This window comes from Manihot esculenta, chromosome 1 (genome assembly GCF_001659605.2).
Source record: "Manihot esculenta cultivar AM560-2 chromosome 1, M.esculenta_v8, whole genome shotgun sequence".
NCBI lineage: Eukaryota > Viridiplantae > Streptophyta > Magnoliopsida > Malpighiales > Euphorbiaceae > Manihot > Manihot esculenta.
Window position 1 is genome coordinate 36556899 of NC_035161.2, and position 22315 is coordinate 36579213.

Genomic DNA, 22315 nt, shown 5'->3' on the forward strand with positions numbered 1-22315 from the left:
TTTTTTTTTTTTATGAAGAAAAAGACTGACAGCGACATCAGGTGATAGATCCTGCTAACTATAAATGTCCTAACCAGATGTGATCCGTTGTTGAAAATTTGATTTAGTAAATTCTAAATTTATTAAAGTTGATGTGGCTGCCGAATTTAATAATTTAAATTGAAATTGTTATTTTGATTTTATTCGTTACTTCCTTTTCATATTTTTTAAATTATTTTTAAATTATTATTTGCTAATTGTTTTAAAGTTATTGTTTATTTTTTTTTCATAAATAATATATAAATTAATTATTATAATTTTATTTTATTTTAAAATTAATATTTTATTGATTGTTAAAATGTTTTTTAATATTTAAAAAATTTAATATTTTTTTAAAATATAATTTAAAAATTAATAAAAAAAATTATTGGACAAGTAAGATTTAAATCGATAAGATTTTAGTTGATTCATATTGATAAGATTTTAGTTTGAGTATCTATATATTGGATAAAATAATAACACGATTAAGTCTCCTTTCTCAAAAATCGACGTTCATCTTTATTGCAATTTTTCTGGGAATAAACAAAGAAGACACAAGGTTTATTACTAGGGAATCTTTTATATGTGCAAACTACTAAGCGCACAGTGAGAAACCAGAGATTAGTCTTCAGGCTCAGCTGTTAATGAATTTTGAAAAAAAAAAAAAATGAAAGAGAAGTTGAAATTGTTAGTTGATGTGAAAAATACCTGAGAATCTTATTCTAGAGGGAGTGTCCCGTTCTATTGTATAACGGCAATGCATCCCCATCGGAAGGGCAGAGATAAGGAAAAGGAATATGACTGATTCCATTGTAGAAAATCTCTCGGACTTCATTGTTACCGATCTCTGGAACTACTTTCACCTCAGCATCATCATTTTCATCGGCATTTAAGTTCTTCTCCACCAGCTCTTTAAACATGGAAGATTTAAGCAGGAGGCTAAGCGCAGTTGGGGAAGAAGATGTCTTGGTGCAAGGACTAATAGGTGGATTTGTCTGAAAAATATCTTGCTTTAAAGGTCTGTTTAAATCCTCAACAATGTATGGATTATCAGAGTGGAGAATAGGTAGCTGTTGTGGGGTAGTCTTATCGATTGGACTAATGTGGTTAGAGAAGGTTGTAATTGGCTGCAAAATGTCTGCAGTTGATTTTGATTCACGGGCAGGAGGAGGAGAAGGGTCAGCTCCTGGTCTCAGCCATCTTATGTATGTGCTTAAATCAAAGTTGGTAACAGCATTAATCCCTCTGTATTCTATGGCCGCAATATCATAAGCACGAGCAGCCTCCTCTTGGGTACCTGCGATTCCAGGAAACAACCATCACTTTAAGGATAAATTGTGCAAGACAAAAGCAGGCTGCGCCTCTCTTTTCACTAAGCCAATAGCATTAGGCGGTTAAACTCACTGTAAGTGCCAAGATAGAGATACTTGTTTCCAAACACTCTCCCTATTCTTGCTTCCCATCTTCCATTGTGATGGTGCCTGCAGTGCAAAGTTAACAGTTCCTCAAATTAATATATAATTAAAAACATAATCATGGTAATATCAAGTGTGACGTCAATATAATTGCTTACCTTGCAACTCCTCTGTATTTTGATACCCCTCTTGAGAATCCACTGCTTCTCCTGCAAATTAACAGAAATATATCCCTTCTTAATATTCTTCTGATTATGGATAATAATTATCAGAAAAAAAAAGGAATAATTACCTTCTTAGATTGGCCAGGTACTCCTCTTTTGTTACATTTTTCATTATTTCTATTTCTTTCTCATAGTCAGATGCCTATGTACAGAAAAACCCAAGAAAGGATGTTATATATACAGATTTAGACCAGCCCATGATTAACTGAACTTGGAAAAATTTCATGGAAAGTATCATATCCTACCGGAAAATTTGTGAAAGTTGAAGTTCCCCAGTACTTGAGAGCAGCCAAATCATATGCTCTTGCTGCAGATTCTTCTTCATCATAAGCTCCTGTTTAATTAGCAAAACATCAGCAAAAGTGTTGCCTTCACAACTTCACTTCACAGCAAAAATGATAGATTTCAATCTGGAAGTGCAAATAATTGCACACTTACCAAGATATACTGTTCCATGCCAGAAATTTCAAGCCCAGAGAAGCAACATCCAGATCACGAGAACACAGAAAATCATGAGCAATCAATATAATTACAAGAAAAAAAAAAAATAGACGTTATTTCAATCTCAAGCACCTTGTTTTCCCTTCTTCCTCTGCGTTGGATTCCAAGACCCTTTATCCCATAAATGAGCTTCAAATCTTCCAGTCCATCGGTGTCTGCTCACTCCACGAAATCTCGAACTTCTCTTCACAGTAGTGGCAGAAGCAGCAGCAACAGTTTGATCACCCTGTTTCCGGTGAGCTTGCTCATGCTCATTAACATTGGAGCTCAGTGTACTATTGACCACAGAAGGGTCTCTTCGGCGTCGTTTAATGCACTTATTCTCCATGGCATCACCTTCTTCTATCATGCAAAAGCTGCGGCTTACAGTTACCTGAGAATTCCCAGAAGCCATTTCCGTTTCTTGTAATTGGATTGTTAGTGGAAACCTTGATTAATCGCTTGATCAAAAACGGAAACCAAGTATTTATATACACGTGTTTCTACAATTTGTATTTTGCTTAATTTGTTTTCAGTTGTAACAGTCGATGCTCCCAATATCATTTCAGACAAACTTAATTTTCAAGTGTCCTGATAGAAAGGCAGCCTATTCATCCTGAAAATTTGTTCTTTGGTTTCTTCACCAATATTTTCAATGTTGGACAGATTTTTATTTTTTATTTTATTTGCCTTATTTGGATTAAACTAAATTTATTGTGTCGTGTTTTTAACAAAAGGAGGGAGGATGAAATTAAAACTTTGTGAAGATTTTATAACCTTAGTAATTATTCATACTATTAAAATTAAAACTCATTTTCAAATTAAGATGACATTTTCTTTGTCTTGCACTTGTGATGATATGGGTTTTTTTGCAAATACTCATGCAAAATATAGAAAATGAGAAAACTCAAACTCATGCACCTTTTCATTTTCTACATTTTAAATAACAAAACCAATAAGAGTATAAGACTATTTCATAATTCACTGATTATTCTAGATTTTATTTAGCTTATACTTAATTCAACAAGTCCCTTTTGATTTCTTAATTCTTCTGTTAATTACTTAAATCAAATTTAATAAATTGAAAGTTCAAATAGTTCAAAAGGAAAAAAGGCAACTAGGGAATTTATTTTGTTGGGAAGTTAAGAAAGATAAATAAAATTAACGAAGTGGATAAAAAATGAACATAAGGGACAAAATAAGAAATTGGCTTCATCCCAAGCAAGGTTCCAAAATCCCTGAGAATTTTTTTTTGTTTTATGGGATAAGAAATGTATGCAGAAACCTGTGTCAATTGTTTTTGGAACGAGTATATTGTCCTTGGATTCATCATCATGCTATTGCAAGCCTCCAAATATAATAATTTGAAGAATTTCTTTTTTAAAAATATAGTTTTTGTGTTGGCTATATTCTCTATAGCATCAAACTTCACAATATACTTTTTAATTTGCAAAATTAAAAATTAAATTTGAATTTTTTAAAAAAATTAAGGAACAATAATTTATTTTAAAAATTTAGATTTTTTGGGTAATAAAATATAAATAATTAAGGAGTTACCTTGCCAAGTGTAAGTTTCATATATAAGAATTGTGAAGGATGAAGATCTTCGAAGCACCAGTTTTATAAAATTCATCCATTCATCATCCTAAATTATTTCACTGGATTTTAGACAAATTAAATAATATTTTAGAGTTACAAATATTTTTACAGTAGATAGTTATATTTTATCTACAAATATATTATTTTCTCTAATATGCTGTATAGACTTTTTTGAAAAAAAAAAAAAGTTAAATTCATTATTTCACCATTAATCTTGACATAAAAAAAATTAGTTCATACTTTTATTTTTTTTATTAATATTTAACATTTACTTTTTATAAAAAATATAAATATTAAAACTTTATATATTTTAACCATTAATACAAGTTATACTTATAATTATATTTTTTAAATGTTAAATATTAAATATTAATAATAAAAAAATAAAGTTTCAACCGACTTTTATACTTTGCATCTACATGTGGACGTGGGTCAGAAAAAAGTAAATTGTCAATTAATTCAACCATTTCACAATAGCATGCTGTAACGAAGTATAAGTATTTAAATCAAATAATCATAATAATAGTAATAATATTTATTTTTTAATATTTATCGACCCATAAACTTCAGCAATCACGAGGAAAGTCCAACATTTATTTTCTTTTTTTTTTAAAAAAAATCCCAAAACGACAACGTACAGGTTAATGAAAAGTAATTTGGAAAAAAAAAAGTTCAACATAAATCCTGTTTTCAGTTGCTGTATGAAATTTTCAAAATCAACAAATTAACAGTTGCTGATAGTTGCTGCTTCTTCAAGTGGACGTGCATTCCTCAACTTTTTCTTTCCTTCTTTAGATAACCAGTACACTATCCTGAATTCTAAAATAAGGATTTTTTTTTTCTTCTTAATTTTTTTGGAATGGAACCCATGAATTGAAAACTCTAACAACGCTTTCCCTCACGGCATTCAAGTGCACCAGCATAGCGTGTAAGCCTTGTGACGTATGTTCCTGGCCTGCATTTGATCACCTGCTGCCTTGTGAATTGCTTCTTAACCAGAGGGGCTCCAGATTCAACAAAGAATGCTCCATTCATCATCAAATCTCTGTTTGATCTCCATCTCCAATTCTTCCACTCACTTTCCACTGCGTACTCCCTCTTTGTAACCTTCACAATCAACATCCAATCATGATTCTAACAATTTTGTTGAATTTGGCCTCAACTATAGGAAATAATTGAATACCTGTTTAGCAGCAATTTTATCAGGAGCAATGAATCGGTTTCCTTGGCTGATGATGGTTGGATTGCGGCTACCACCAATGGCGTACATGAGCCAGTGAGTATAGTCATTATTGACGACATGGAAGAAACCCCATCTGCACCTAGGCATCCTCTGCACTAATCCTCTACCGAAGTGGTTGAACGCCACCGTGATTTGCATTAGAGTATCACCGGAGTAGCCATCGCTTGCACCGAACAACAAAACCTGCATCATCCATTTCAAATTTAGCTGATCATCAGACTCCACTTTATTTTTTGATTTGATTTAGTTACCTCATTGTGGTGGGTGAAATGGCAATTGGAGATGGTAATGGCACTTGACCCCATTATAGCATCAATCAGCCCATCCTGGCAATTGTACATTGTAACATGATCAATCCAAATGTTGGTGGAACCGAAGATGGAAATCCCATCACCGTCGCTTTTCGTCCTCAATCCATAGTGATCAACGGAATCCCTAATCATTCCACCGTTGCCGGAAACAATGTTATGAATCCAGAGGCCATGGATGATGACATTCTTGACGAACTGAACAGTAATACCAGCTCCACCAGCAATATGGACATTGGCTCCTCTACCATCAATGGTTTTGTCGCTGCTTATGATGAGTTCCTGGTTGAGTCTGATAACCATACTATGGGCAAAGACGATCCAAAGGGGTACCTTTTGGATAACTGCATGGCGAAGGGTTCCACGTTTGGGGTTAACCATGTCATTGTCAGAAGGATCATTGACAATGTAGATCTTGCCGGCCTTTCCACCGGTTGTTCTGTGGCCAAAGCCAAGGACGCATTCGGCTAGCTTCTTCCGGTGGGTGGCCCAGTTGCTGTTACACCGCCAACATCTGTCTATAGGATTAGTAGCCTTGCATGGACCTCTATGTTGTTTCCTCAGCAGGTTCCTTCTAGTGCTGTTGTAATTCATCAGGGCCCTGCTTGCATGAAAAAATTGCGTTAAAACGACACAGTTTTCTTTATTAATATAATTCATCACCGTGCATGGAACCGGTAACAACACTCAAATAATTGTTGGTGGAAAAAAATCAGAAATTCTGGTGAATCTGATTTTTTTTCATGGAGAAACTCATCTGTTTGTCTTAAATCTATTATAATTCCCAGTGAATCAAATTTAAATAAGTATTTTTGAAAAAAATATTGAATCTACTTTAATATCTCTTGGATTTAGTGAACAGAGTTCACCGGAAAAACGAGGATAACTCACTTGGTAACTTGGTCATTAAGTTGGTTGGTGACGTTGAAGGGGTCAGGGCGATAAGCCTGAAGGGTGTTTTCCTTGGCTTCATCCGCTCGCTGCTTCCAGTATTCGTCGAACTCGTCCATATTGGCATGAACAATTACTGCTAAAGCAGCGAAGGATAGGAAGAGAAACTTCAGAGTTTCCATTTTTTTTGTTATTTTTTTTTCCGGGGTATTTTTTTTATTTTTTATTTATTTTTCTTGGTTCGAAGGTGATAGTGAAGCCAAGGGGCTTCCAAAGGGTCAGGCCTCCGTTCGCTGAACGGGGACAAGAGGAAGTTGGAAGCGAACCCGCTCCAATGGCTTGATCCGCAAATGTCCCTGCGGAGGAAGCAGATATTTAAATCAGAATTTGTGGTGGATACGTAAAACAAGCAACTATAGAAATTGAGAATAGAATGAATGGTGAATCCAGAGAGATCGGGCAAGGGAATTCTGGAGAGCCACTTTTGGATTAACTGTTATATGTCTAAATCTGGCTTGTTATTTTTTTTTTCTTTTTTAATCCAATAGGTAAATTTACCTTTTCTTCTCTTCGATTTCATGCATTAATGTCCTGTGAGTGCTGGGCTGTTATAGCAATTCATAAGCAAAACAAACAAACATGTAACATATTGTTTATTGGCTTTAATTTTCAAACATCTAAAAAATTACAAATTTTTATGAATGAAATTGGGCATATCGTTACGTATTAAAAAATATAAAAATGGCGCTCTGGTAAGTATCTGTGCTCTTGGGGTCCAATAATTTAGATATTATTTAAAATATTTACAATATTATTTAATTATTTTATAATTTTTATAAGTAAAATGTTTCAAATTTATTTTAATATTATTATTTAATATATTTAGTTAAAATGACTATTTCAATGTCTAGTAGTTCGTATGAACGGTGAGCTGCTCCTATTTTGACACATCTCTTTTCTACCGTACCCAAAATTTCCTAGACTCTCCAAAATGGTGGATATAGATTTTTTACAGCAAAATTTTTGTGTCAAGTTCCAAACTTAATTTCTTTTTCAAAAAAAAAAAAAAATTCTCTTTTACTGTCGTATTTTGAAAGCTAAAAATTTTTGAGTTCGAAACTGAATGAAAAATATAAATTATTTCAATTTTGTTTAAAAATCATTTATCTTCGCTTCATTCTATTAAGAGAATAGTCTCACCTACTTAATTATCGTTAAATTAAAATAATTTAAATGTATCTATTAAACATTATTTTTTTAACAAAATAATTTTTTCATTTATATTTTATATTTGAAGTAATTATTTATTTTAAGATATATAGAAACGTTAAAAAATACATTATTAATTTTTAATATTTTATGTTTAAATGATTATATATTTAATTATTTATATCGTATAATTATTTGATTATATATTTCAATTGTAATTATTCTTGGATTTTATAATTAAAAAAATTATTTCAAATTAAATTTAAATTAAAAGGCCACTTTATTGACAAAACAAAATTTAAGAGACGCAGTTATTTTAGTTAATGATAATTTAAGCGATGGGGCTATTCTGTCAATAAATATATTAACTATTAATTTAATTTCCATAAGAAAGCAGGAATTAATTTATAGTTTTTAATATATTTTAAAGACAAATTTATAATTTATAAAAAAATTATTTTTTTAAAAGTTTATTCGACACATTTTTCTAAACACAACCCTTAAGAAAATGAATTATATGATTTAAAAACTTATCATTTGCTTATGAAAATGAATTATATGATTTAAAAATTTATCATTTGCTTATTCAGGAAATTTTCAGTAGCTTTCATCTGTTCTGTTTTTTTATGAATGACCCACTTATTTGAGTCTTAAAAATAACTTATCTACAGTGAACCGAGTCCATACAGATATTCTCTCCCACTTAATCATTCCAATAATAATAGATAATCAATCAAACATCTTTGCCATCAATGATTTATCATAGAAATTCTGCAAGAACAGCGCAAAGGTACAATTAATGGTAGCCTCAACCATTTGAAAAGTTACAACAATGTGAAATATTTCACAAATGCATCAGAATTACAACTGAAAACATATTTACCACAATGTATAATGATGCCTGTTCTGGAGATCAAGTAATGCAGCCTTTTCCTCAGTCAAGTTGCTCTTTAATAACCAGATTTCAGGTCAAGAATGGAATAACCCAACAAGCAAACAATTATAACAAGTAGGTCATCCCGTTCCCAAGTCTTGCTACTCGTTTGATAAATAGAGAATGGTTGATTTAATTTACTGTCGGACGCTTTTAAATTATTTGAATGCAGCTTCATTAAGATGCTTCCCAGACCTTGTAATCGTTTCCCTCAATAGCCAAAGACCACCTTCGAGACCCACTTTGGGGTTCATAATGACCTGGCCCGATTTTCATTGCCACTTTCTCATCAATTATGGCTGCATATACATCCCTTTCTGCCTCGGTAATTTTAACCTTGAACAACCACCAGTACATGCAGTCAGTATTTTGATATTCCATTGTATTTTCTTCTTTTTCTTCTTTTTATGCCCTCTTTTAACATTAATTCATTTTCCAAGGAAAGAATTCAAATGAACTCTAACGAAATTATGCATTATTTTATTTTTTAAAAAATTTAAATTTTTGTAAGTTAAAAAAATTAATTCTTCCATTCCAAATAAAAAAAATTTAGTATAAAAAAATTAAATTCTTGTGAAATCTTTGATTCCAAAGAAGGAAATGATCTTCTATGGAAGGGTGCTTAATAAGGAAAAAAAAGGAAACAATCAATAATAAGCATGCACATTGTTTGAAGTAGGGTAATAACAAAAATAATAATACCAATTTCTGTGCTGCTTGTGTCATATATTGAATGATTATAGTAATTTAATTCTTCGACCATTTAAAAAAGAATGAAAACAATCGTGATAATGGTCTGCATCATTTTCATAATATCTTGATGCAAAAAGAGAGAGCTCAGTTTTGATACTTACTGTACTCCGGCAGTGGATTTTCTTCCGGTTTCTAAGAGCGATTAGAGATGCAATTTCAAAATGGTAATGAGAGAAGATGTGGTCATAGAAAACAGTTGGCGTTCCTGGATGAGTCAAGATGTAAGCATACCCTTGCATTTCCTTTCCACTAGGAAATCTCCAATGACCCTTTAGGAAGAAAGAATACCAGTTAGTAACATGACAGTTTCACAATATCAAACTGTCACAGCAGCAAAAAATAAGATTTGACAACTTTTTTTAAACTCCCGTGAAAAATGTATCCTCTCCTAAATTAATGCTATTACCCATTAATCCACCTTCCTTTTATTTACAATGTACTTTTTCTCTCCAGCTGTCCTCTCCTCTCTTTTCTTTTTTTCCCAAAGGTTCTCCCTGTATGCTTTGTATGTACAAGGGTCTTCTTGGGGAAGAAAAAAAACAACAAAAAAGATATATGAAGCTAATAACCTGTTTGAGCTGAAACTAAAACAACTGAAGATTCAGAGCAACAGCAAGACTGAAGCCAATTACTACGATTATTTCCTCAGATCAATTCAGTATTTTGTAATCTGCTTACAGTTAGTAATCCTATTTGTTTCAGGCCATAAATCCAGATACAGTGGAAAAAGCTAAGAAGTTTAAACCTGAGTAGAACCAGTATCATGATTCTCTATGAAGGTAACAGCACGAGATGGCCACCATCCCATAACTCCAGGAGGCTTTCCTTTGTGATCTGATAACCGCCAATACTCGCACTTCCCCAACGCCTATATGAAACAAGTATATCCTCAATTTACAAGATAAACAGGAACGGATCAAGTTTAACGGATGATGCAGCCAAAACAAACACTATGAGCATGAGAGCCAAAATCTCATGCCGTGATCCATATAATTCAGGAGTAATCATTAATGGCATAGGACAGTTGACCCAATGATCATAATAGTTATTATAAAGTATAAGCCCATGTTTAGGCATTACTTCTCAACTCAATGATGAAGCATTAATTACAAATGGGACTACAAATGAGCAATGATGAGCTTTAAACAAGTCAAGGTTGGTCTGTTTATGAAAATTTTATGTTCATGCTTAACTCATTTGTTAAATGAGCACTTACTGCATGAAGAATCCCTTTTGTGGTGACATCAAATGCACCAGCAGTTCCATTGGTAGCATTGATCCAGTCAATAATTCTCTGCCGATGTGCATCTTGACTGTGATCCGTTTCACCATATGTGTAACTGAGAGAATCCCAGTACTCACCAACAGCAAAATAAGGTTCAGTTGTATCCATGTAGTCCTTGACATAACCACCCCAAAATCCTTTGACAAAATCAAGCCTCCATCCATCATATCCAATTTCATCTCTGAATATCAAATGTAACAGGAAGAACAACAGTTATAATTTGAAGTGATATAAGGAAGCAAATTTGCAAAAGTAAATGCCTGAGAACATCTGCAGAAAATTGAATTGACACAAGAAAGACATCCTGAGTCAATATTGCCATATGGATCAGTCAATAGAATATTAGGAAAAGCATGACAACTTAATAGCGAAAGTGGAAAAGTACATCGACCTATAAGAACAAAAATGTATAATATATTACTTCAGAGAGCTAAGCAAACCTGTTTCATACAAAGGCCGGACAAAATGGAGAAATATGAATCATGCATATATAATACACCAACACCCAGTTGGTTTGTGATCATCTTTTCAATACTTGCCTGCATCCCAACATTTTTTAAATGATAGATGGACCTAAGACTACATGACAAAACTTGAACAAGAATTTCAAGATAACTTTCACAAATTATTTTTCCTGAATAAAAAATAAGCTTTTCCCCTATTAATGTAGAAATATTTTACTTCTACAGATGATAAGAAGGGAAAAAGATAACCTTAGCCAGCATAACCATTCTTTGAGATCTTTCCTCACAAAATCTTGAGAATGATCAATGTTGGGAGCAGCATGAAAATTATCTCCACTGCTCTTGTTGCCCCTGCCCTGCATGACAGATAAAGCTAACTTAATATATTCCAAAATAGACAGTATTTGCATGCAAGTTCCACTATGCATATTCAATCTAGCTACAAATCATTCCTGAAAGCTGTAAGGCCACTACATGACATGATGACAATTGATAGCAATGAGAATTCTGGTAATGAAATTTGTACTGGTTAGTATGTAATCCATGGGACAATTCAATCATGAGCTGCAGGATGACAGATGACATATTGTTAGGATTATAGAACCACAATAGAGCACTTAGAAGAAAGAAACAAGAATAGAGTAGAAATGGAAGAAGTTGAGAGAGAAACTGAGAGAGAAAAAAGAATTTATATCTCTGATAATTCAGGATTTCTGGGATGTTTTACAGGACATACACCCTCCCTATTTATGACTAATCCGGTACTACACAGCTGAACTATCTCTATAGCTGGTGTAACTAACTCCAGCTCATACAATCAGCTCACAGATCTAACAGCATGTTTAACTACTATCAGTTGCTATGGAAGCTTTGAAACTTCTGGAACCTTATTATGCCACCTTCTTCCTGATACATGACACGTGGGTGCATGTCTTTTTGTATCTTATCCATATTCCAGAGCAATTGTTTTAGGCATTGAAAACCAGAAAGTTGAAGAAAGTACAAGTTCATTTTTACAGTAAACAGTATTCACTTAAAGTGAAATTTAGTTCGGATAAGATGCAAATCATAAAATTAAGAAAATGTATTGCTTTTTCTATGAGCAGGAAAAAAAAGATTCTTGTACCTATTTAAGCAGTCACTATATTCCTTTTCCTTTTCCTTGGTCAGTAATAGAATTAAGTTGGAAGGCACCAAAGGGTTATGGTGTTTATGCATATAAGAAACAATATCAATTTTTCCACCCCCAACATATCACATGTAATATCATATATTGTACAAAATCAACAAATACTTTATCCTTTAAGCTACTAGGTTCTGAGTCGAGCAAAATAAATAGATCTCGGATTTCATTCAGGTACCTGAAAATGTGGATCATCTGCAACAACGGCTTGATCATCCCAATTTAAACGACCTCCAAATATATTCCATACACCATTTTGATTCTGAAAGTGTGCACAGCGATGGTTCAAGACAGCATCTCCAAGAACTTTAAGACCCACTTCATGGAGACTCTTCACAAGATCCTTAAGCTCATCAATACTTCCATATCTGATATAAATGCCAGAGAGGTCAAAGAGCATTACTGGTTGATGATAGTGGCCATTATCATTTATATGAAAAGAAGATATAGGAAGTGCCTAGGGAATTTCTTTGAAGAATTAAAGAAAAGAAAAGGAAGGGGGGGGGGGGGGGCAGAGAGAGAGAGAGAGAGAATGAGAGAAATGAGGTTTTTTGCCAACTATAAAGGGCATAATCTTTTCTTTAAAGAAGATATGGAGTCTATTAATATATTATGGACCGTACACCATACTCCACGGTCGCGAATTTCTTGAAGGTTATTTTATCTTCTTATATTTTCCCTGGACATATAAATATATAATATTCTAGTGTATTATGTTCGAAAACTCACACAGAAATATGAAAATTCTAGCCGCCGTGGACATAGCCAAATTGGTAAACCACGTTAAATCTGTGTGTTGATTTATTTTCGTACTTATTTTTTAATTGTGTGATTGTTCGATTCTTAACAACTGATATCAGAGCTTTTAGTTCGTATCACAACAATTTGAAAAGACAATGAAAAGCCCGAAGGTTTGAATTGAGAAGTTCGATAGAACCGATTTTAGTTTCTGGAAGATGCAAATTGAAGATTATTTGTATCAGAATAACCTCCATGAACCCCTGTTGGCGAAGAAGCCAGAAACTATGAAACAAGTGGTTTGAGATCGGAAGGATCAAAAGACACTAGCACTAGGGTTGATCCGTTTGACGTTGGCGAGAAATGTTACCTTCAATATCGTTAAGGAGACAACAATTGTAGAATTGTTGGCAGCTCTAATGAACATGTAGGCGAAACCGTTGGCCATTAACAAGATATATCTTATGCGTCGTTTATTTAATTTGGAGATATCTAAAAGTGGATATGTCACGGATCATATTAACGAATTTAATATGATCATCAGTCAATTAAACTCTATCAAGATTAATTTTAATGATGAGATAAGAGCCCTAATTTTATTATCCTCCTCACCTGAGTCGTGAGATACTGTTATTTCCGCAATTAGCCGTTCATGTGGGTCTGAGAAGTTAAAGTTTGATGAAGTCTGAGATATTGTCATGAGCGAGAGCATTCAGCAAAAGGAAAATCGGGGATTCATTTGGTAATGCACTCAGTGTCGAGGGTAAGGGCAGTAGCAAGTTGAAGGGAGGTCACAGTAAACATGGTCGATCGAAGTCAAAGGGGTGAGGCAAATCTCATGGCAGAAACGAGGTTGTTTGTTGGAGCTGTGATGAAAATTGACACTTTAAAAAAGACTGTCTTAAACCTAAGAATAAGAAAGACCAAAAGAATAAGTTTCATGAAGATGATGAATCTGTATATTCTGCAGATGCAAATGACATTGGTGATACTTTAATTCTTAGCGTGGACAGTCTGATTGACTCATGAATACTTGATTCGGGTGCTTCATTCCATTTTTCTCTGAGCAAACTGTTATTCTATAATTTCAAATCTAGAAATTATGGGAAGGTGTATCTTGCTGATAATAAAGCCTTGGAGATTGCTGGAAAGAGGATGTATGTATCCAAACCTTAGGTGGGGGTAAGTGGAAGCTGCAGAATGTCAGATATATTCCTGATTTGAAGAAGAATCTGATCTCTATTGGCTAACTGGACATTACGGATTACAGAATAGTGTTTGGAGAGAGTTCCTGAAAAATTGTGAAAGGAGTTATGGTGATAGCACGAGGCATCAAATTTAGAACTTTATATGCTACTGCAGGATGTTCGGACGTGGTTGCTGCAGTTGACAGTACATTAAGCTCAAATCTGTCGCACAACAAGCTTGGACACATGAGCGAGAAGGGGATGAAGATGCTAGCTTTGAAAGGGGATCTGCAAAGGTTGAAATCTATTGATATGGGTGCATATGAGAGTTGTGTTATGAGAAAGCAGAAACGGGTCAGTTTCACAAAGGTTATCAAAGAACCAAAGGCAAAATAATTAGAATTAGTACATACAGACGTGTGGGGCTATCCCCAATTTCCTCTCTTGGTGTTTCGGGATACTGTTACCTTCATTGACGACTTTAGTAGGAGGGTATGAGTTTACTTTCTGAAACACAAATCAAATGTGTTTGCCACTTTTAAGAGATAGAAAGCTGAAGTTAAAAATCAGACTGGATTAAAGATCAAATGCCTAAGGTCTGTAATTGAGGAGTATGATTCTACTGAATTCAAGAAGTTCTGTACTAATGAGGGAATCAGGTGTACCAGTACAGTTCCTGGCAAGGCAGGACAGAATGAGATTGCTGAAAGAATGACCAGAACGTTGAATGAGCGAGCAAGAAACATGAGACTACATGTTGGGCTGCCAAAAATGTTTTGGACAGATGCAGTGAACACAACAACATATTTGATAAATAAAGGACCTTCAGTTCCTTAGAGTTTTAAGATTCCAGAAAAAATTTGGTCGGGTAAGAAGGTCAAGTTTACTCACTTGCGAACATTTGGGTGTGCTGCCTATGTTCACATTAATCTAAAAAAAAGAGACAAGCTTGATGCAAAGGCTTTAAAGTGTTATTTCATTGAGTATAGTTCGGATCAGTTTGAGTACAGATTTCGGGATGACAAGAACAAAAAGACCTTGAGATACTGTGATGTGACATTTGATAAGAATGTCCTATATAAGGACAAGTCTGGGGTGCAATCTGAAGATGCAGAAGCGGGAGCTGAGGTTGAGTTGCAGGAAATTTCACCTAATGATGTTGCAGTAAGACCACAGGAGAATCCAGAAAACAGTGTTGCAAAATCAGAATAGCAGTCAGTCACACCTGCACTAGTATTGAGGAGACCTACTAGGGCCACCAAGTCACCATAAAGGTATTCACCTTCTTTGTATTATTTGCTGTTGACTGATAGAGGGAACCAGATTCCTTTAATGAGGCTTGCAGGTGAAGGTTTCTATCAAGTGGGAGCAAGCCATGGATGATAAGATATGGTCACTTGAGAAGAATGATACTTGGGAATTAACTGAGTTACCTACAAGAAAAAAAGTTTTGTTGAACAAGTGGGTTTACAGAATCAAGAATGAAACTGATGGTAAAATTAGGTTCAAGGCTCGATTGGTGGTTAGGGGTATTCACAAACAAAAGATATTGATTACACAGAAATATTTGTGAAACTAACCACAATCAGAATTTTGCTGAGTATTGTTGCAGCAGAGAACTTGCACCTTTAGCAGATAGATGTAAAAACAACATTTTTAATAGGATCTGGAGGGAGAGATTTACATGCAGCAACCACAGGGATATGAAGTTATTGGTAAGAAACACATGGTGTGCAAGCTCAAGAGAAGTTTGTATGGGTTGAAGCAGGCTTCAAGACAGTGGTATGAGAAGTTTGACTCTTTCATGAGCAGAAACGGTTTTCACAGAAGTGAAAAGGATCAGTGTTCTTATATTAAGAAGTCTACTGATTTCTTTGTTATTTTACTATTGTATGTGAATGATATGTTAATTGCAAGGTCAAGTATAGAAGATATCAATAATCTTAATGGGAGACTGTCATTAGAGTTTGAGATGAAAGATTTAAGTGCAGCAAAGCAGATTCTAGGGACGGGGATTTTCCAAAATAGGTCTACTGGAATTCTAAATTTGTCCTAGAAGAAATATATTGAGAAGGTGTTGTCCAGGTTCAGAGTTGATGATACTAAGCCCAAGAGCACGCCTTTGGCTAACCATCTTAGATTGTCAAAGGAGAAATTGGCCAAGACAGCTATGGAGCGTGATCACATGGCAAAAGTACCTTATGCTTCTACAATTGGGAATTTGATGTATGCTATGGTCTGCACTAGACCTGATATAAAACATGCATTGGAAGCTATGACCAGATATATGTCAGATCCAAAGAAAAAGCATTGGGAAGTTGTGAATTAACTTTTGAGATACTTGAAAGGAACAACTAATACATCACTTTGTTATGGGAATGGCAAGATAGTATTAGAAGATTTTGTTGATGCTGATCTTAGTAGAGATGTGGATACAAGTAAAAGCATATTTGGGTATGTCTACACTATAGACGGGACAGCAGTGAGCTAGATATCTAAACTTCAGAAGTGTCTCTATGTCATCTACAGAGGCTAAATATGTTGTAATTACTGAAACTGATAAGGAGATGATATGATTGATTGATTACTTGGAAGAATTGGACAAGATGCAGCTTGACAAAGTTCTTTTCACTGATAGTCAAAGTGTCATACAGTTGGTAAAGAATTTAATGTATCACTTTAGAATAAAACACATCAGACGTAGATACCATTTCACTCGCAGTATGGTGAAAAAAGGTGAGATGTGTGTGAAAAAAATTGAAGGTACTAAGAATCGAGCAGATATGTTGACTAAAGGTGTTGATGTTGGAAAGCTAGCATGAAAGATGTTTGCGGCTAGGTGTTTTTTAGTTGGATATATTAGCATGGAGAATTAAAATCGTTGAGTTGACTGGATTAGTCTCCAAGTGGAAGAATTGTTAAGATATAGAGCCTAATAATATATTATGGACGATACATCATACCCCATGGTCATAGAACCCTCGAGACAAATTTTTTTATAACTATTTTACCTTTTTGTATTTTTCCTACACATATAAATATGTAATATTCTCTCAATGTATCCTATTTGAAAACTCACAGAAAAAAAAAAAAAAAAAAAAAAAAACTCTAGTCGCCATGAACGTAGCCAAATTGATGAACCATGTTAAATCTGTGTGTTGATTTCTTTTCATGCTTATTTTTATACTGTGTGATTGTTCGATTCTTAACAATTATGGCAAGAAGAAAAGAAAGAGAAAAAGAGATGTTCCAGAGCAAAAGCAAATGGATCAACTGATCAGCTGGGCTTAGATCAGTTGCAATTTTTAATCAACACTTTAAGAAATAAAAAATAAATAGATAAATACATCAAGACCATGGAAAATCAATATGCATTTCATACATTTGTAGTGATTACCTGGAATTCAAATTATATAAATCCTTTGGCATGTATCCTTCAGGTGACACAGATTCTGTTGGTGGGGGCAACCAAATGACGGTAAATCCAAGGGAAGATATTTCCAGAACTTTTTCTTTGAGTTCCATATACCATCTTCCAGATTTATGAGATTCCCAGTTAAAGCCTTGGAACAATATTTCAAACCCTGTGCCTGTCCCCGAACAAATTTTAGGAGTCTCTGGTGGCTCAGATTCTGAAACAGCTTTCTCAGTTAAAGTTAAAGTCGGGATGGAGCTTCTGAACATACTGTAGGCTTCAGCAGCCAATTTCTCAATTTCATGAAGAATGCCTTCTTGTGCTTCTTTTGTTTTTGTCTTCCGACTAGAGGAAATGTCACTTACTAAGTTCCTCATTTCATTAATTATCCCCTTAGAATGAGGGGTTCGAGGAACTGCTTGATTTTCCTCCAAAGTCTTTTCAGATACTAGTTGACCTTCATATTGTCCCTGTCCAGGTTGAGCATGCATGCTGCTTGAACTTGAGAGGGGTATATGGAAATCATTTTCCTTGCATTTCAACCAAGTTTTCTCATTTAACTTGAGAACAAAAAGAAAGCCAACAAATTCTTGATCTATAGTAAACAACCCCGAGCATCCATTTCCACCATCTGTCGGCTGAAGAGAAGACAACCCCCATAGAAAAATCAAAGATAAATGAATAAAACCAGATACAACCATTCAGAAATTGATTGATTGAGCAAAGCATATCAATAGTGGGAAAACACGAGCTGAGAAGTGATTGCAAGCACAACTCTGCTTTCAATCAGCCAAGGAAAAATAAACTCGGACATATTCAGCATATGCATGACTAATTTACTACAGAATTTCAGAACACACCACGCAGTAGAAAGGTAATAACCCACAAAATAATACATTAGTCATCATTTTCATACCATCCTTGATGTCAAAATTGTAGGATTTCATTCTCAAAAAGTAATTTTATTTTCCTGATTCCTATCCTCCCAACATCCCATCTCCTGTAGGTTTAAAACCATATCCTAAGCTTCACCAGAAAGGACAAGAGTCATTGGACCAACAGGTCCTTAGTGACTTAATGTTTGCAGTTTTCATTTTTTGGCAATTCATATGAACCGATCTACCAAGTTTTGAATAGATATAACAGTGGTATGCAAATGACAGGGTAGTGACTATAAAGTCTTCAGTGACAATGACGTCCCTGTGAAGGAATTTATGTCTTTGGTGCAGTCCGTTAGAGGCATGTTGGGAGTTTGGACTAGCATGGGAAGTGAAACTTCCAAAAATTGACAGAAAGGGTAACTTCTGTGCAGATTGGCTAGCTAGCTAAACAATTTCATTTCCTCTAGGTGTTCATCTGGTTGAAGGGTACCATTGAAGAGTTGATGGTTAATGATGCAGTAGGAATTGCCTATTCTAAGTAATGTAGTTTTATCCTTTATTTTTACCCCAAAAGAAAAGTGAAAACAGTTGCACTCGTCTTTAACTGGCATAGCACATAATGATATAAAAAAAATGTAACACAAATTTAATGCATATTAAACTAGTAAGAATAACATCATCAGACATCCAGAAATGACCAAGTCCATTATTGGGTTCTCTTGAGAGACCCTTATATTCTATACCTGCAATAGCGTCCGCAAAGCCTTGTCCTTGAATACAGTTGTTTCTGAAGGATATGGACCAGCTGGAATTTCCCAATTTTTAGCATCATTTCTGCAAACTCCCCAGTGAAGAACAACTTCTCCAGATATATCAGTTTCCAAGTAGAGAAGATTCTTAGCTGTCTTAGGGCATTTTGTAACTGAAACAGTGATCAAGTTTTGAATTACAACTTGTTTTGTAATAGGTTGCTCTTCATAGAACCCTTCTACCTGCCTACTTTCTTGTTTCACATCTTTGGATCCACTACTACTCTCTTGATCTTTAGAAGGCAATTCTTTTGCTTTGAGAAGCATTTTACGAAGGAAAGCCCCTGGAATTCATTACAGGCATAAGAGGCTATCAGATTATGAACAAATATACAATGAAGAAGACAGGGAAGATCATTGAGATGAATAGATGACCTAGTTGTATTCCATCTTCATACCAACCCAAAATAGTAACTGTCAGTTGTATCTGCAAATTTGCCGGAATTAAGCCACCAGATTTAGTTTCCTCATTTATTTGTAATTGTACAAAATTTCCAAATTATACATTCTTAACTTCAACAGAACAAGACGTTAGGTAGAGATTACATTTAAAATCTCATTCTAAATGAACTAACCATTAAGCAAAAAGTACATGAGATTGCAAATTTTATGGAAAGGAAATAAATAACAGAAAAGAAAAATAAAGCTAAAGGACTCCAATTCTAAGTTTAAGCCACCGACTAAATATTTATCTATTTCCTCCAAGGCTCCAACTCAATTTACCATTTGTTTACTGGTTCATATTCCGAATATGCCTCTCTTTAACACAACATTGTGGTCATGCAAACGATTATAACCTTGTGAAAGTAACATAGTTTGTTAGGCACAATTTTGTTGCAAAAAAGCTTTGTTAGGGCAAAAAGTCGCACCAAATATAGATTTACCAGAACAGACCCATAGAATCAAGCATTAAGGGAAAAAAAAACCCAAAAAAAAAAAAGGTTTAATGGTAAATGCCAAACATTTTTGTGCTTTTGCAATTTTTTCATACACTTAATTTTAGCAATTTTGTCAAATTACGAAAGTTACTTGTAATTTTGCCAACAGTCAAATAGAAGTTGAACCTATGTGGCAGTTGACTGTAACAGAGACATTATTTCTCAATTGTAGGATCGACATGCATAAACTGATAATTTTGAAGAAAAAAAAAGAATTTTGTGGACTCTACAATTTTGAAAAATAATATTTTAATTCTAATCAGCCACCACATAAGCACCCCTGACATTTAAATTTAACCATTGAATAAATTTATAACTGACCTTTAAAATTGACCAAAATTTCTAAAATTAAAAAGATGAGACATAATTCAAAAACTTGAAAAGATTTGACGTTAGTTTGCCATTATGCCCAAAATTCAAAAGATGTAAATTCCATCAGGTGATGATTTCTACAACCTGGCCATATATTGAAACCTCTCTTTGCTCCAACTACATTGCTATCATTGAGAAGATAGTCCACGAGAGGTACTTTAAAATCTCTCCCCCTGTGTTGGTACCAAGCTCCAGTTTCTTCATCCTGCAACACCACAATCACCACAAAATGGGAGAAGAAGAAAAGGTAATGTAAAACTCTTAATATTTAACGCAATAAGCAGCAAGATCAAGTGATAACCTTCAAGACAAAGTTTATGGCTGCAATTGAACTTTTGGGATCGAAGTTAATCTTCACTTCATGAAATATTTCTTCCTCTGATGATTTCTTTAATGGTGTCTCTATTGCATAGTCCTGGAAAAAAGTTATAGTTTTAATTTTTATGGTAAAAATTGTAAAGATGGGCTACTAGAGATCAATGATCATTACCTTTATAGGAACAGAACCTGGGGGTCTCATATTCTTAGGAGGTTGATCCCATTCGCTGCAAGATATGAGAGAATGCATCACAAAATAACATCTTATACATAAAACCAAGCAAAATTGAAGACAACCAAATTTCAATATCACAAAACATAAATTACAAAGAGAAGAATAAGAAGAAGCAGACAAGGTAAGTAGATGCTTATTTAACATATTTGGTGAAGATTAAATTCAAAATTAAAAACGTAAGAAGAAAATTATCAACATCAAAGCGAATAAACCTGCCAACATCGTCCACATATGAAACTCCCCAGTGAAGAATCCATTTCCCTGGAAGACTACACCCTACACTAAGCTGCCAACGCTGTTGATTCTCGCCCTTATCTAATCTTATGAAAATCTTTCCCTCAACCTATATCCCAAGCCAAAAAATAAAAAACGAAGGTCAACATCATATTCAAGACTGAGATGGACATTTTCAGTTGTACTTGCTTTAGTCTAAATTAAATGGAAGGGCGCTGAACTGATCCAATCTGCCTATCACGCTCAGTTTCTTCCTCAGGTTTTCTGAAAGAAACTGTGGAAAAATACCTCCAGTATCAAATCAAAAAGAAAAGAAGTATGGGAAACTCCAGTCACTAAATTCCTCTGTTTTTTTTCAGCAACCAAACACAAACACACGCATAAACAAAGGCATATAAGTAAAATCATATACGTATGTGTTTATGAAAATAGCACGAATATGTATGAAGAGGTATGGAAGTGAAAAACTGAGAACCGTTTGAGTTCGCGTGAGAGGAAATATCTCCTTGAAGAAGACATCGGTGGATTTAAAAGTTTCAAGAAGAGCGGAGTCAGTGGAGCTAGCTTGGATAGTGAGGAAATGCTGAGGCTTGAAGTTGCAGAAGCTGGTGGTGGCGCCATTGAAGAGAAGCTTTGGAGAAAAATTCAAAGAGAAAGGCATGAGCATCTTCGTTCTGCAACGGCATAGAGGCGTTTCCCTCCTGGAATATCGAAGGAGAGGCTCAATGGAAATGGTGGACATCTCGTAGTGTTTTTCTCTTCTCTTCTCTTATTTTCTCGTCTTCTCTGTGATCTGTGGAACTTGAAGAAGGGGAAATAAATAGAGGAATCTTCCCGGATATTTTACCGTGACACTTTTGAGTTTGAGGTCCACTGAGGATTCTTTTTCTTTTTATTATAATTTTTAACGGTCTATAATTTTTTTTTTACATGATTGATGATGGAGTAAAAAGTCTCATTATTTATTTATTGTGATATTAATTATTATATAGTAATAAATAATTAAATGTTTCTTAATTATACAATTCATTGTAAAGGCCCTTAGATTTAATGTATCAACAACATATAAGTAAATGTAATAAATTAAAAGATAAAGATTGTTTTTAAATTCTCAATTTATGGATTCTCTTTTAAAATGACTTTATTTAGCTACAATTTTATATTAGTAATACATGGAGAACG

At 34.2% G+C, this 22315-nt stretch overlaps 3 protein-coding genes across 4 annotated transcripts; all 3 read right to left on the bottom strand.

Moving 5' to 3' along the window:
* Positions 1-672: 672 nt before the first annotated feature.
* Positions 673-2795, bottom strand: LOC110610557 (AP2-like ethylene-responsive transcription factor At1g79700). Its single transcript, XM_043960421.1, has 7 exons — positions 2231-2795; positions 2096-2104; positions 1903-1991; positions 1726-1799; positions 1592-1642; positions 1423-1499; positions 673-1315 (listed from the first exon to the last, which is right to left on the bottom strand). Exons 1-7 carry the CDS (start codon positions 2550-2552, stop codon positions 741-743), a joined length of 1197 nt encoding a protein of 398 aa, XP_043816356.1. The 5' UTR covers positions 2553-2795; the 3' UTR covers positions 673-740.
* Positions 2796-4479: 1684 nt separating this feature from the next.
* LOC110610568 (pectate lyase) lies at positions 4480-6360 on the bottom strand. The gene is made up of 4 exons (XM_021750549.2): positions 6179-6360; positions 5231-5888; positions 4920-5162; positions 4480-4843 (listed from the first exon to the last, which is right to left on the bottom strand). Exons 1-4 carry the CDS (start codon positions 6358-6360, stop codon positions 4619-4621), a joined length of 1308 nt encoding a protein of 435 aa, XP_021606241.1. The 3' UTR covers positions 4480-4618.
* A 1753-nt stretch (positions 6361-8113) lies between these two features.
* LOC110608509 (alpha-amylase 3, chloroplastic) lies at positions 8114-21973 on the bottom strand. Of its 2 annotated transcripts, XM_021747756.2 has the most exons (13): positions 21609-21973; positions 21112-21242; positions 20837-20891; positions 20648-20761; positions 20431-20551; positions 18971-19320; positions 17329-17984; positions 12185-12374; positions 11073-11179; positions 10291-10540; positions 9820-9942; positions 9176-9343; positions 8114-8657 (listed from the first exon to the last, which is right to left on the bottom strand). In XM_021747756.2, exons 1-13 carry the CDS (start codon positions 21873-21875, stop codon positions 8499-8501), a joined length of 2691 nt encoding a protein of 896 aa, XP_021603448.1. In that variant the 5' UTR covers positions 21876-21973; the 3' UTR covers positions 8114-8498. The 2 variants fall into 2 exon arrangements, with proteins under 2 accessions (XP_021603448.1, XP_021603456.1); XM_021747764.2 differs by lacking the exon at positions 21112-21242 and having other exon boundaries at positions 21609-21900.
* Positions 21974-22315: the final 342 nt, after the last annotated feature.